Source organism: Mixophyes fleayi, chromosome 10, assembly GCF_038048845.1.
Source record: "Mixophyes fleayi isolate aMixFle1 chromosome 10, aMixFle1.hap1, whole genome shotgun sequence".
Lineage (NCBI taxonomy): Eukaryota > Metazoa > Chordata > Amphibia > Anura > Limnodynastidae > Mixophyes > Mixophyes fleayi.
Window position 1 is genome coordinate 36,958,527 of NC_134411.1, and position 14,887 is coordinate 36,973,413.

The 14,887-nt window shown below is 43.2% G+C and overlaps 1 protein-coding gene across 1 annotated transcript in view; it reads right to left on the minus strand.

Annotated features, from left to right (window-relative positions):
- Nucleotides 1-14,887, minus strand: part of PRMT3 (protein arginine methyltransferase 3) — a 75,757-nt gene that overhangs the window by 50,613 nt on the left and 10,257 nt on the right. Inside the window, exons 8-10 of the mRNA XM_075188429.1 lie at nt 11,266-11,331; nt 5,843-5,964; nt 1,376-1,475 (exon numbers count right to left, since the gene is read on the minus strand). Of these exons, the coding sequence (XP_075044530.1) occupies nt 1,376-1,475; nt 5,843-5,964; nt 11,266-11,331 (288 nt within the window). The remainder of the gene's footprint in view (nt 1-1,375; nt 1,476-5,842; nt 5,965-11,265; nt 11,332-14,887) is intronic.

The following is a 14,887-nucleotide window of genomic DNA, read 5'->3' on the forward strand; positions in this document are numbered from 1 at the left end:
GCTGCGGAATTAGTGGCGCTATATAAATAAATGGTAATAATAAAATATGTATATAATGTTTTCCTGACTAAACCAGGGAAGGCTACGATGGTGCCGTCTAACCTGTACTGCAACATATACCGTATATACTCGAGTATAAGTCGACCCGAATATAAGCCGAGGCACCTAATTTTGCCACAAAAAACTGGGAAAACTTATTGACTCGAGTATAAGCCTAGGGTGGGAAATGCAGCAGCTACTGATAAATTCTGACAGTCCTCAAATAGAAAACTTGTATAGTATAAACTGATTAATAATAAGTCAGTCCTAGCACGGAATCCTGAGTTTCCAATTCCCTGAGTAATGAGTAGTAAATGCTACTAGTATGTTTGATGACTCGAGTCCTCCTCGTTTAACCGATTGAGTCCTTATCACCCACGATCTAAGTTATTGTGCTCTGTGTATATTTCAGTATCGAAGGTTATAACCAAACTCGGTATTAACAAAATATTACAATACAGTTACATCAATAATTAAATACCGTAGGTTCCCTCCGTGAATAGTGGGCAAGTGTTATTACTCCGCATAGACTGCCCACCGATACAGCTCAATTGTCAGATAGCGCTGTGAGTCACTCTCCACAGTTCTTCCATAAACTGGTCAGATGTTGAAAGACATTGATATCCTCCACAATGATCCCTGAGGAAGTCGCCAGGGCGAAACTCATTGGATTGTATTCATTACGCAAACTCACAGACTGTGGACTTTTAGCTTCACAACCGCTTGATCAGCGGCACCGCGGCACACGCTTACGCATGCGCAAATCCACCACTGGAGAATCAAGACGTCCGCCCGGCATCAGGACGCTTGAGCGTCCCCAAGGTAACAAGCCGTACACAGCGCAGCGCTATGGCTCGGTGTGAGTCGTCCTGCAATAGTCTAGACCGTCGTTGCTTCTCAGTTCTCAGGTGAGACTGCAAGCCACAGATTCCTTCCGTACGCTGGTCTGGTCTTTCATTGTGGTCCTGGAGCATCACTCGAGTATAAGCCGAGGGGGGGCTTTTCCAGCACAAAAAATATGCTGAAAAACTCGGCTTATACTCGAGTATATACGGTAAATTATAATTATTTGGGGGTAAATGTATCCAGGTACGATTTCTGCAAGTCGCCGGAAATCGGCAGGGGAAATTTAAAGTGGTGATAGCTTGTAAAGACAAGCTTGCCTTTACCACCCACCGCTGCTTTAAATCTCCCCTGCAAGGTCGACAATTTCCGGCGACCTGCAGAAATCGGACCTTGATACATTTACCCATTGTAATCTTTAATTCCCTTTTTTCTTAATAATCCAAGTCTTGGCATGAATGATGCTGAAAATCCCCTGTACATTCAGACTTACCATCCATTCAGAAATAATTATATCCACTTTCTCAACCGGTAGATCAATCTCTTCTATTCTTCCTTTAATCAGCGAGATTCTATCTTCCAACTTATTCAACCTGAAAGCGACAATCAAACATTGTAACAAACAATTATGCACTAAGGTGCTGACAGGGGAGATAGATGTTATTTCAGAGGACTAGTAGACCTGAAATTATAGTTGCTTTATATTAAATATAGAAATAACTTCACAAATATATGTGCAACAATGTATCCAGTTTAGTCTGTGAGATTCTCAGCATCTGAGGATTTATTTATTAACATTTATTTATATTGCAACAACATATTACTTTACTATTGATTTATTTTGGATTTAGTAAATAAGATTTGTTTCTGTTTAGAAGGTTTCTATTATATGTTCAAACAAATATATAGGGAATGGTTAATCTGCACAGAGACCTATTTGTATCTCTGATTGTATTGATAAATAAGGGTATAAAGTGCAATTTGCATGTTTTGTGGAGATTAAAACAAACATCACCCATAGACCTCAATAAAAAGAGCATCACCCAGTGGCCACATGCAGCCCTGTCCTCACTAACATATCACTCATCTCCTGATATACTCTGTGCTGCTGGAGGACCCTGCTCCTTCCACTATATAACTCTCAGTCTGTGGCTTCCTGCTGCCTCCATTCCCCTCCTCACATCACGTCACTGCCCCTGTCACATGCAGCCCTGTCCTCACTAATTAATCATCAAGAATAGACCTGTCCCTGCCTCTCTTTCACTGATCCGCTAAAATACTCTGCATTGCTGCGAACTTATTCCCTACAGGTTGTTCTATCCTCACTCACTTTAAAACCGGAGAAAATTCAGCCTATAATTCAACCAAAATAGTGACGCCAGGGGATGAACCGATAACACTTTGGGTTTTATTTTAAGCCACATCCGTTCTCTTTCTCAATTCTTTGGGTGGAGATCGCTTTAAAAAAAGATTATAGGAGAACCACGTTGCAGTAACTTATTCTGAGCAACCTAAACATAATTATTTCCCTTCTAAGTTGACCTTTTACGGGATAAACCACTCCATTCCAATTGGAGTTGGCAATCTGGAAAAACAGGATAGGCCGCTCTTGCCCGCAAACGGGGCAGCGGGATATCTGCTCTACACAGAATTCTATTTACCATTGCTAAACCTTCCAAACGCTGTAACTGCAAAGAATCAAAAACTAGAAAAGTGCTCGAGTCAGCACAAATCTCATCAACCACCGTAGCTGAAATTTATATGCAAAAAAACAAAAATAATTTGGGTAAACATCAGCATTAAGTGGAGATGATATTTTTCAGGACCCATCTCCTTCTGTATACTATCAACAAGACAGTTAATGTTACTGGCGACAGTATAATTATTCACCGCGGTGAGATGTGCTCCCAGCTTGTGTCCTTATCTCGGTCCTCTCTCTGCTATCTCTCCCTGACGGGCGCTCTCTGCACCCCGGGAATCTCATTAAAGACGTAATTGAAAAACACAAACCCATGAAACAAAAGGGATGGAGAGACGTTAAGGGTGAGCGGAGATCTGAACTCTTGAACTGGCCTCGTTTTACAGGGATATATATATATATATATATATATATATATATATATATATATATATATATATATATATATATATATATATATATTTTATAGATATAAAAAAAAAAAAAAAAAAGAAATCAATTAGATATTTCAGTGGAATAGTTACAATATAAATTGGTTTGGGAGAAAAACTGTGATGTGTATAAAGGGTGAATACTTTTAAAAAAATATTTCCCAGGGAAGACAATGAAGAAATAATTCAATATTTGCCGTCATATTTGTACAAATAGAAATTACTGGGTCATTTATCTCCAGTAAACACAAAAAAAATATGACCAGTAGAATATATGGTTTAAAGGGACATTTATTGGTAAAAATGATTTTCTAGTCATTTTCTTGCTGAATGTATATCAGGAAAATTCTTATATAAAGTATCATCTACTCCAAGACTCTTCTTATACAGCCAATAAAAATTAAATAACAGAACAGACGCAAGTTACTCCATAGTAACGACGTATCAAGTTTATTCCCAGGCGAGCCATTAGATGGCGCTATAATCTACACAGATCGGGGAGCCCACGCGTTTCTCCTACTCCGCCAATGCTGGTAGGCTCTGGCCCTAGCATTTTATTTTTGACCGTTTATCTGGGCATCGTTCAGTAATTCACTTTATCACAGCAGTATATCGGGAGAGGTTTAATAGCAGACTCCGGCAATGTTGTCATTTGCAGCTGGCTAGACGGCTTATGTGCTGTGTCTGGGTGTCTCTTGTAAATTATACAGACGCCACTTGAAACAGAGGAGCAGGCACTCTATTACGAACAACTTTACCGCCTCTCATTTTCTTGAAGGAGCGGAGGCCGAGCGCCTAACCAACAGATGATGGATTTGGAGAAAACAGTGACCCCAAGTCCTTAGCACGGAGGCAGAAATGACCAATCACGGTCACTAGCACCTGGGAGAAAGAAACGCGTTAGAAGGGCAGATCGTCACTTCGGCCTGGGGTGCTAGGCACTCAGACATCGCACCCCTGCACAGCTCATCGTCAATATCAAATGGCTCCCATATAATTAACAAATACCACAGAAAATGATGTAGAGTGCAGCTGCCGGCACATTCAACAGCGCTTGAACCCAAGTTTCTCTGCTTCACTTTCTCTCTCCGCAAATGCACTTTTCCCAAATATTTATGATCCAAAATCAGTAACATTTCCAGATTTTAAGTGGCAATTAATTAAAGATCTAAACGTACAGATTACTGTAAGGTGCCCAGAACGTTTAATGTGCGGGGACTGGTAGTATTCAATATGCAAATGCACTCTGCAGACACGCACGGAGCACTGAATTCATCCAGAATGGATAAAGAAACAAACTGCAGCATAAAGAAGTCTAAAAAAACCCTGAAAGAAGAAACTCTGAGCATAGCAGAGAATTAAACAGATGGCGCAGCTCCTCCAAACCCGTCGGCAGACACATCTATTTTGTTTGTGTGCTGTTTTAGCTCACACTTGTGCTTTACTGCCTGTGCTGTGCTCCGGAACAGCAGCTGAGGGCAGGACGCTGGTCTCCGCCAGCTCAGCTGAAACCAGCGAGTGTGACCGGGGTCTGTTCCAAGTCAGGACGTCGGCCAAGTCAGGTTTGCACAAAATGTAACAGAGTGTTCTGCCCCCCACCCAAAATCAATGCGGTGCTGCATCTCTCTACACCTGCTAGACCCCTGCAACGGAGCTCGGAGAGAGACACTCAATGGGACTAGTGTCTACAGAGAGAATAAACGGATGGTGAAACTAGAAAACGTTTTACATTGGCTTTCAAATAAGAAATACAATTATAAAAAAATATTTTTTTTTTTTTTTTTTTATAAATAACAAGTTATGATCATCAATTCAGTGGCCTATAAAAAAAAAATCTGCATTAAAGTGATAAACTAAAACAGGACTGACTTTATAAGGAAAAAGTCCTCAGTGACTCGTAATAACTATATAATTTACAGTTATATAGATAGATTAGAGAGAGGGGAGACAAACTGGTTTCTGAAGAGACCGGATTCTGGGATAGGATCCGGAGCAACCAGCCCCCGATCGCTGTAACGGATGTATTACTCCTGCGCCTTAGTTTTATTTGTCACGGGACCACATCACGGGGTTAAAAGAAAAAAAAACAAAAAAAAAAAAACAAACACCGGTCCATCAAGTTCAGTCCTTCATATATTCTAACTGTGACAAAACAAGTCCCCAATGTGACAAAGACTAATGTAACCGCACCAGGGGTGGGAGGGCGATTCCTTCCCGACCTTAAAATAAACAAACAAAAAAAAACAACAACAAAAAACAATTGGATAAATTTTTCTGACTCTCTTTATTTTTTAACCCTTCCATTCCCTTTATTAATTAGGCTGTCCACCTCTGATCCCTCCCGATCTCTCTCCGAGATTTAGAGGTATAACTACAGACTTACACAATATTTGTAGGCAATGCATTTATACATCGTTTTATGCATCCCAAGTTACCCTTTACAGCTGCTGCCTGGCACAGTTACAGGACGCTGAGTAGTGTCACCAGGCATTTCTAAGTCCTAAATTAGACTAAATTAACCAGGCCGGCCTAGAGTGTCAGCTCTTGGGCAGCCACTTTCACCGTCTACTAACACAAACAGGGCTCTAATCGTGACCTTTCACAAGTCAACAACATCGAAGCAACTGTGTTTGATCTGATCTTGTATTGTTTGCCTGTTTCTTGCGCCATCAATAAACACGGATATATTTCTTCTGATGTTGCCCGTCCTCTCTGCCAGGCTATAGGTCACAATTTGAGGTCGTACTCTATAATGGAAAACGGGCTCAGAGTCCGCCCCATGAAAGACACGCTTGTAAGGGCATATAAAGTTAGTTTCCCAGTTACCCACCGGATAATGTCCATGGCGTTGTAGATGATTTCTGACTGATCCACACCGATCACTTTCTTGGCTCCGGCCTTAGCCGCAAACATTGAAAGAATTCCTGTTCCACACCCCACATCCAGCACGACCTGTACAAGAGATATATACGTCATTATCCCAGCACACACCTATCCGGGGCTCTTATATACTGAGCCACCATGATGGCAAAACTCTCCCCTCCGAAGAATTGGTCACATTATAAATACCAAAACAAGTAAATAATAAAAGTGTAACGTGAAATTCAGATGAGATTGGATAGAACAATTCACATATACACAAAGCCCAGCATCACAAGAGCAACTTAGGGGGGTATTCAAATGTTAGCGTTAACGCTCTCAAACGAGCGCTCAAAAAATCTTAGCGTTAATACGGTAATTACTTGCGGAATTTCAGGGAGCGGCGAGCTGAAATTCCGCGAGTAAACTACCGTATTAACGCTTTTCGAGCGCAATATTACCGTATAAACGTAAATATTTTTTGAGCGCTCGTTTTTTAGCGTTAATGCTAACAATTGAATACCCCCCTTAGGGTCTTATCGTATAATGAACCAACTGAGTCTTCTCCAAACCCCAGAAAAGTACCCAATGTCAGTGTAGAGAAACTTTTCCCTTTGTGCTGGAAATGGCTTCTACAGAGCAAACTGTTTCCCATATAAAGGTCATTTACTAAACACTGTGAGGAAGCGACAGGGAGCAAATGGTATTTGTGTGCCAAAGAGCCCGCGCTCAGCTTAGTAAATGACCCTGAACGTTTCATTACAAGAAACGGACGTGTGAGCGTTCATTACATCCCTGATACAGAGCTGAAAATCATGTGAGCTAAAGACATATATCATAATATATATATATATATATATATATATATATATATATATATATATATATATATACACACACACACACACACACACACACATACATACATACATATACACAAACACAGATTGTGGAACGGATGGGTGACATCCAACACTCTTTTCTCTTTACAGTACGGGGTACATTATTCTTTACAATTAAGGTGTCGGGGGATAAGGTGCCAGGGGAGAAGGGAAGGTGTTGGGGGATAAGGTGCCAGGGAAGAGGGGAAGGTGTCGGTGGATCAGGGGAGAGGGGAAGGTGTCGGGGGGATAAGGTGCCGGAGCGAGGGGAAGGTGTCGGGGGGATAACGTGCCAGGGGAGAGGGGAAGGTGTCGGGGGATAAGGTGCCGGAGCGAGGGGAAGGTGTCGGGGGATAAGGTGCCAGGGGAGGGGGGAAAGTGTTGGGGGATAAGGTGTCAGGGGAGAGGGGAAGGTGTCGGGGGGATAAGGTGCCAGGGGAGACGGGAAGGTGTCAGTGGATAAGGTGCCAGGGGAGAGGGGAGAGGGGAAGGTGTCGGGGGCATAAGGTGCCAGGGGAGACGGGAAGGTGTCGGGGGATAAGGTGCCAGGGGAGAGGGGAAGGTGTCGGGGGGATAACGTGCCAGGGGAGAGGGGAAGGTGTCGGGGGATAAGGTGCCGGAGCGAGGGGAAGGTGTCGGGGGATAAGGTGCCAGGGGAGGGGGGAAAGTGTTGGGGGATAAGGTGCCAGGGGAGAGGGGAAGGTGTCGGGGGGATAAGGTGCTAGGGGAGAGGGGAAGGTGTCAGTGGATAAGGTGCCAGGGGAGAGGGGAAGGTGTCGGGGGGATAAGGTGCCAGGGGAGAGGGGAAGGTGTCAGTGGATAAGGTGCCAGGGGAGGGGGGAAAGTGTTGGGGGATAAGGTGTCAGGGGAGAGGGGAAGGTGTCGGGGGGATAAGGTGCCAGGGGAGAGGGGAAGGTGTCGGGGGGATAAGGTGCCAGGGAAGAGGGGAAGGTGTCGGGGGGATAAGGTGCCAGGGGAGAGGGGAAGGTGTCGGAGAGAGGGATAGGTGTCGGGGGATAAGGTGCCAGGGGAGGGAGGAAAGTGTTGGGGAATGAGGTGTCAGGGGAGAGGGGAAGGTGTCGGGGGATAAGGCGCCAGGGGAGAGGGGAAGGTGTCGGGGGATAAGGTGCCGGAGCTAGGGGAAGGTGTCGGGGGATAAGGTGCCAGGGGAGAGGGTAAGGTGTCGGGGGGATAAGGTGCCAGGGGAGAGGTGAAGGTGTCGGGGGGATAAGGTGCCAGGGGAGAGGGGAAGTTGTCGGGGGGATAAGGTGCCAGGGGAGAGGGGAAGGTGTCGGGGGATAAGGTGTCAGGGGAGAGGGAAAGGTGTTGGGGGATAAGATGTCAGGGGAGAGGGCAGGGTGTCATGGCAGAGCAGAGCAGAGGATGCCAGGGATAGAGTGCCACAGAAGAGGGTAGGGTGCCAGGGGTCCCATTCTCTAGTAATGGGACCTTGCCATTATGCCAGTGGAGATTGTGAAAGGTCCCCGAATGCTGGGAGGACCCTGAGCAGCCATCGGATTTGGGCTTTTTTTTTTTTTAGTTTTAACAGAGAATATCTGTAAAGTCCTCAATGGGGCTTTTTTTGTGCAAAAGCAAAAACCAGAATCCCTTCTTATAATACACAGGTTTGAAGGTCACAACAAGCTGCTTGTGCGCGGCTTATACCATGACTCACTTTCACCGACCGCTAGACACACAACGAGTCATGTGACCAGAGTGACCTCACCGCTAACGAATCTTTACAAATATTCACGTCACTTACATGACACATAACGCAGTATATGGTTGAGCCCCATATATATTAAACTTCAACCGTCCATGGATACGTTATACAATAATAAAAGAGAAAAGCAATCCTCATATTCCCCTGGATGGAGGTTATCCTGTGTTCAATAGATCAGTCGTTTGTCATCGGCTGAGATGTCCTGCCTGGTGCTGGAGGGGTTAACGAGGGAGCCGCGCTGCCCGTTCTTATCGTGTGGCTGAACACAGCCCACAGGGCACGTCTCTCCGTGTGAGAAGTCCAGGCCCTCCCGTCCTCCTGTAATTGAGGATCGCAGCTCTGGCTGGCGGCGTGGCAGCAGATGACGGCACAGTCAGGCCTGGCTCAGTGGGCGCTGCTTAACGCGCTGGACGGAGATCCTGAACGTTATTTAAAACTAGATTCACCACTGAGCCGGACTGGACTTTGGGAAGGATTAGAGCTCACAAAGCTTTGTGTTTATTCCTTCTAATATATCACACAAACAGGGTCAATTAAATAGAACGACACAATGGGCATTTGACCCAGGTCAACAATTAGGCTAACTAGAAATGGAGCCTTGATCAGAAAGGCCATGTAAGAGCCCCCCTTGTTTTAGAGGGGGGGGTTTCCTCTATCGGTGGAGAAATGTCAAACGTCAACTTTAAGATCTGTATCTCACTCCTAATCCTTACATATCCCTACTTTTTCCTAATGTTCGGATTCCTAGTGAATGGATAGGCTTCTGGTCATATTGGTTCAAGCCACAATATGGCTGCTTCCTTGTGCCTCCGTAATATCCCTGGTGAATTGACCACTGTATTCTCAGTCCACAAAATGGTTGCTTCTACTATAGCTCAGGGCACAAAATGGCTGCCGTCTTTGTGCCACAGTGATCTCACTGATCACTAGGGAACTGATAGGCCGGAATCTCATGAACTCTGGCTCAGTGCACAAAATGGCCGCCCCACTGGAGGTCACTTACAAAGCATAAAATGGCCGCTCTACAACGCAAATGCGGCTTTGGCCCAGCGGGGTGCCTTGATCTTTGTCACGACTCTTAGGTTCGTTGAGAACGATGGCTGCTTTTACGGAGCAGCTGAGCGGAGTGAAAGCGCTCCTTAGGAGCATCCATGCACCTCGTTTTTGTGGAGTAGTTTAGAAACAAGATTTTATATTTATTGTAATGAGACAAATGGGGGGGGGGGGGGGGGGAAGACAACTCATTTTTCGTGCCACATGCGGCTTTTGCCACTCTGTAAAATTATTTGAAATCTGTATCATCTCACAGCTGGCGGAAATCAGCTCTCACAAAAAAATAAAAAATCCACATTATCAAAAATCCCTCTGACCGGAGCTAATTACAGCCTGTGGTCCCAGGGACCTCTCACTGGTTCCTTGTGATTGGACGGACATTGGACAATGCTTGTGATTGGCCGTTTTAAGAGCTTTTTCTTTGATTCAATTTTATTTAAAAAATAATGTGCCCATTTTCTTTCTTTTGCTACTTTCTCGGCATGAGACCCCTGCCCTTTACCCAGGGACCACTCTAAGGGCCACAAGCAGGGTAATTAAACCAGCTCTATGCAGCACAAGACTGGCATACTCTGTGTGGGGTATGTGTAGACACGTTCTCTTTCAAATCCTAGAACGGCTTCAATTTCATATTCCACTGCTTGTCTATAAATGTTGTGGGACTGCAAGTCCCAGCAGGCCCTGGCAGCCTTTTGCTTGCAGAACAGGTTGGGATTTGCAGTTACACAACAGACAGAGAAACACACGTTTACTGCGCCCTCTCCGCACCAAAAATACGGATTTAGTCTGAATTCTAGTTTCAGAAATACACGTGAAGAGTGTGTGACGTATTTAAAGCTTTACACAATTTTTTTTGTTAAGCTGGGTACAAACCTATACAATCTTACTACAGATAACATCAATCGGCTGCTCATGGGGACTTTCAATCATTGGTGATTTCTGTAACGATTTCACCAACCACTGAAAGTCTGGATGATCATGCAGATTCCTGTGTACACACCGACATGATTTACCTACAGATCTGTGATCTTCATCTCTCATAACCATCTGCTGAAAAGATGGTGACTCTGTACACTGTACAGATATCTGCCTACACTGCTGGTGGTGACTCCGTACACACTGCCACATTTGCTCGACATCGTTCCATTGTTGATAGTGATTTTCAGGAAGTTTATAAAAACAAATTAACGGATACAATGTGCTCTGGTACAATAGAACATGATGGAGGAACCGTACACACTAATATGACCAAATGATCATGAATTGTGAGATCTGCACAATAATTACATAGATGGAACCAGCTTTTTTTCCCCAAATGGCAAATGTCCGGAAATCACACTGACAAATCTGTGTTTTACTTACAACGCATTATCTGACGCACAGTTACCATTACCCGGAAATTATAGCCTGCTATAATGCATGGCCTATATAATAAACACCTGTGTTTATGTGAAAGGGATCTTGGATAATAATTTTTTTTTTTGCAGTTCAGAATACGATCGCTGCTGCAACACTGACCCATTTATCTCCTGCATTTTCCTATTAATAAATAAAGACAGAGAATAAGCCGGTTTCGATGTTATCCGCACCCTCCGGCACTTGACTAACATCCCCCGGAGTAAGATCCCATTCTGCATATGAAATCATCACCCGTCAGCACTACAGCGATGTAAACCAGGAGCACTCGGTCTGTGTGACAGGTCCCGCGGCTGTGGGAGATACCGCTGCTTCACTTACCTTGTCCTTGAATATTTCAGCATTCTGGTACATGAAGTCCCTGTAGCTCTCTGTCCGCACTGCGTCCTGCAAGACACACCAAAAATAAATATTTATAATGACCCCAGTCTTTATCTCTACTTTGTTCCCTATAACGATTTCTATTTTCTAGACGTTACACCTCTCATTTGTCCTCCAAACAAACTGCGATTTTATTTTTCACACACATATACCTACATACATACATATACACACACATATACATACATACACACATACATATACACACACATATACATATATATACACACACACAGACATATACATACACACACACACATACACATATACATACATACACACACACACATATACATGCACACACACACATATATATATACATACAAACATACATATACACACACATATACATACATACACACATACATATACATACACACACACACACAGACATATACATACACACACACACACACACACACACACACACACACATATACATACATACACACACACATACACACATATACATACACACATATATACATACAAACATACATATACACACACATACATACCCATACACACACACACACACCTATACATACATACACACATATACATACATACCCACACACATACACCTATACATACAAACATACATACACACACACATACATACCCATACACATATACATATACATACATACACACACACACACACCTATACATACACATACATACATACACACACGCATATACATACACACACGCATATACATACATACACACACACACATATACATACACACACACACATATACATACATACATACATACACACGCATATACATACATACACATACACATACATACATACACACACATATACATACATACATACACACATATACATACACACACACATATACATACATACATACACACATATACATACACACACACATATACATACATACACACACACACACACACATATACATACATACACACACACACACACATATACATACATACACACACACACACATATACATACATACACACACACACACATATACATACATACACACACACAAACACATATACATACATACACACACACACATACACATACACACACACATACATACACATATACATACATACATACACACATATACATACATACACGCATATATACATACACACACACACACGCATATACATACACACACACGCATATACATACATACACATACATACATACACACACACATATACATACAAACACACATATACATACATACACACATATACATACATACATACACACACACACACGCATATACATACATACATACATACACACACACACGCATATACATACATACATACACACACACACGCATATACATACATACATACACACACACATATATTCTATCAATGGAAAAGTAGAAATACTATAAAAGAGAAAAACAAAATAGCAATCACTTTCTAGATTACATTGGAAACAAATGTTAATTAGTATTTTCCCTGTACAGAATTAGTTGTTATTTGCGCCGAGAAAAACTCTTAATTACATTTAACAATTTACAATCATCGGAAGACATTATAACGCGGCTCCTGTCTGCATTATCGTCAGGTTCTCCTTCCATCCACGAGTGTTCTCCAGCGGTAATTACAGCTAATACAATGCAAATTGGGTTTGTTATCTCAGGCGTGAACCACTGCAAAGGTGATCAATTAAAATGACAGGGAAATGCTGGAAAATCATTTCTTCTAAGAAAGCGTATTATTATTTTTTTCTGTGAGGTTTGTCTTTCACGATCTGTGTACATACATTACAGCGTGTGGGTTTTATGCGCCCGTCTCGGTGTTACGTAGCCCGTTGGCAGAGTGTTGCAGTATAAGGAAGGGGGCTGTACCCTTGTCGAATATTCAGAGCAGCGGGGATATTAGGATGTGCTGGGAGAAAGACAACTAATGTCAGACCAAGATTATCTACTAGTCCATTGTGCAGAGATACTAGTCGGCTACATATAAAAACAGAACGGGGCTTATTCAATTAGGTCCGGCGATTACGCGTGTGATTTGCCAATACTGTACCGCAACATGGCGGATTTTCCTTTGCGACCCTATGGGGTGCACACGGAAATCTGCAGCGGGAAGTGTAAAACCGCGATCGCTGGACCTAATTGAATATGCCCCATTGTGCCTCACTTTTAATTGGGGCGGGGGTTATATATTTAGCAAAATGTATTTATTTGTATCTAAAGAGAGCCGACTTCCTTTCTTGGTTTAAGATGAAATTTAATCCGTAGTCCGGCAGAAAAGTGATACCGGAATTTGTGCAACTTAATTTTTCTCAGTAAATTTACATTTCTGATGCATCCCGGCTAATAGACATAGCTGGAAAACAAGGCTATACCTGTTTTAGCATCTCTTAGAATGGCGCAAGAGGCGGCCTCTATACAGTAAATAAACTCCATGACCCATAAATATCTCAGGGTTCCATAAGGAAAATAAGAAGCCCTCTCTAGCATCCAAATTCTCAGGTCATTCAGTAAGTGTGATTGATTGCAATGCAGATCGACAAGTTCTGACTCTGGCTGTTGTGGAACTACAAGTCACTGGCTGGCAGGGCATCTCAGGAGTTGTAGGTCCACAACAGCTGGGGACGAAGGACTCGTGGTAACGCAGTGATCGCAGTGATTGGCTCTTTTTCTTGGGAATGAATTTTGGTTCTGCATTTGCTTTCATATGTCATCAGATATATGACGACCCTAGCTACAAGAAGTACTCAAGGAAAATTGGGTCCTTTGCATTCCAAAATAGAACATTTTTTGCAGACCGCTCCCTAGACCAGTAATGCAGGAATAATCCCCCAAAGTACCACCAACTATAAACCTGCCGCTCACAGTCTTCCAGCCAAACATCATAGCCGATATTCTGTTAGGGCGGTAAACCCACGAGTCAGTTTGCAGCCAGCATAAGACAACCTGACAGGGCTTGCTGAAACTTGTAGTCCTACCAGAGGTTGCCCAAGCCAGCCGTAGACAAAGAAAAGGGAGATTGCAGATTTTTTTTTTGCAATTCAAAAGATTTTAGTTTAGCTGCATAAAAGGACTGAGCAGATGATCATGTTTTATACCGGATCTATTATTACAAGAGTCCAGGATGGGTCCTGCAGGGACGTCCGATGGAGACCGACACACACACATCTACGTCAGCCTTTCAAACACCCGTCTCTGTTTCCAGGGGGACGAAATGATAGACTCAGGTCAGGAAATTAAATGCCACCACTGGGGCAGCCACGTGTGCAGGACTGAGAGCTGAACCGCAAGCTGTTAATTGATTATGTGAGGGCAACACCACAGTCCATGAATATTTTCCACTCTGGTGCTTTCTCGATTGACGGCAAAACCTTTGACTTTCCTTGGCGTCAGCAAAATCGGTCAGATTTACAGAGCGGTTTTTAACCAGTGCTGGGAAATTAAAATCCCTGACCTGGTAATGACTAGAAACCAAGAAACTGCAGTTCTAAAATCCTATCGTGCTTCATTTGTCCTTCTCAAGGTCGTTACAACATAACATCCTTAGGAAGTGTACTGTCTCC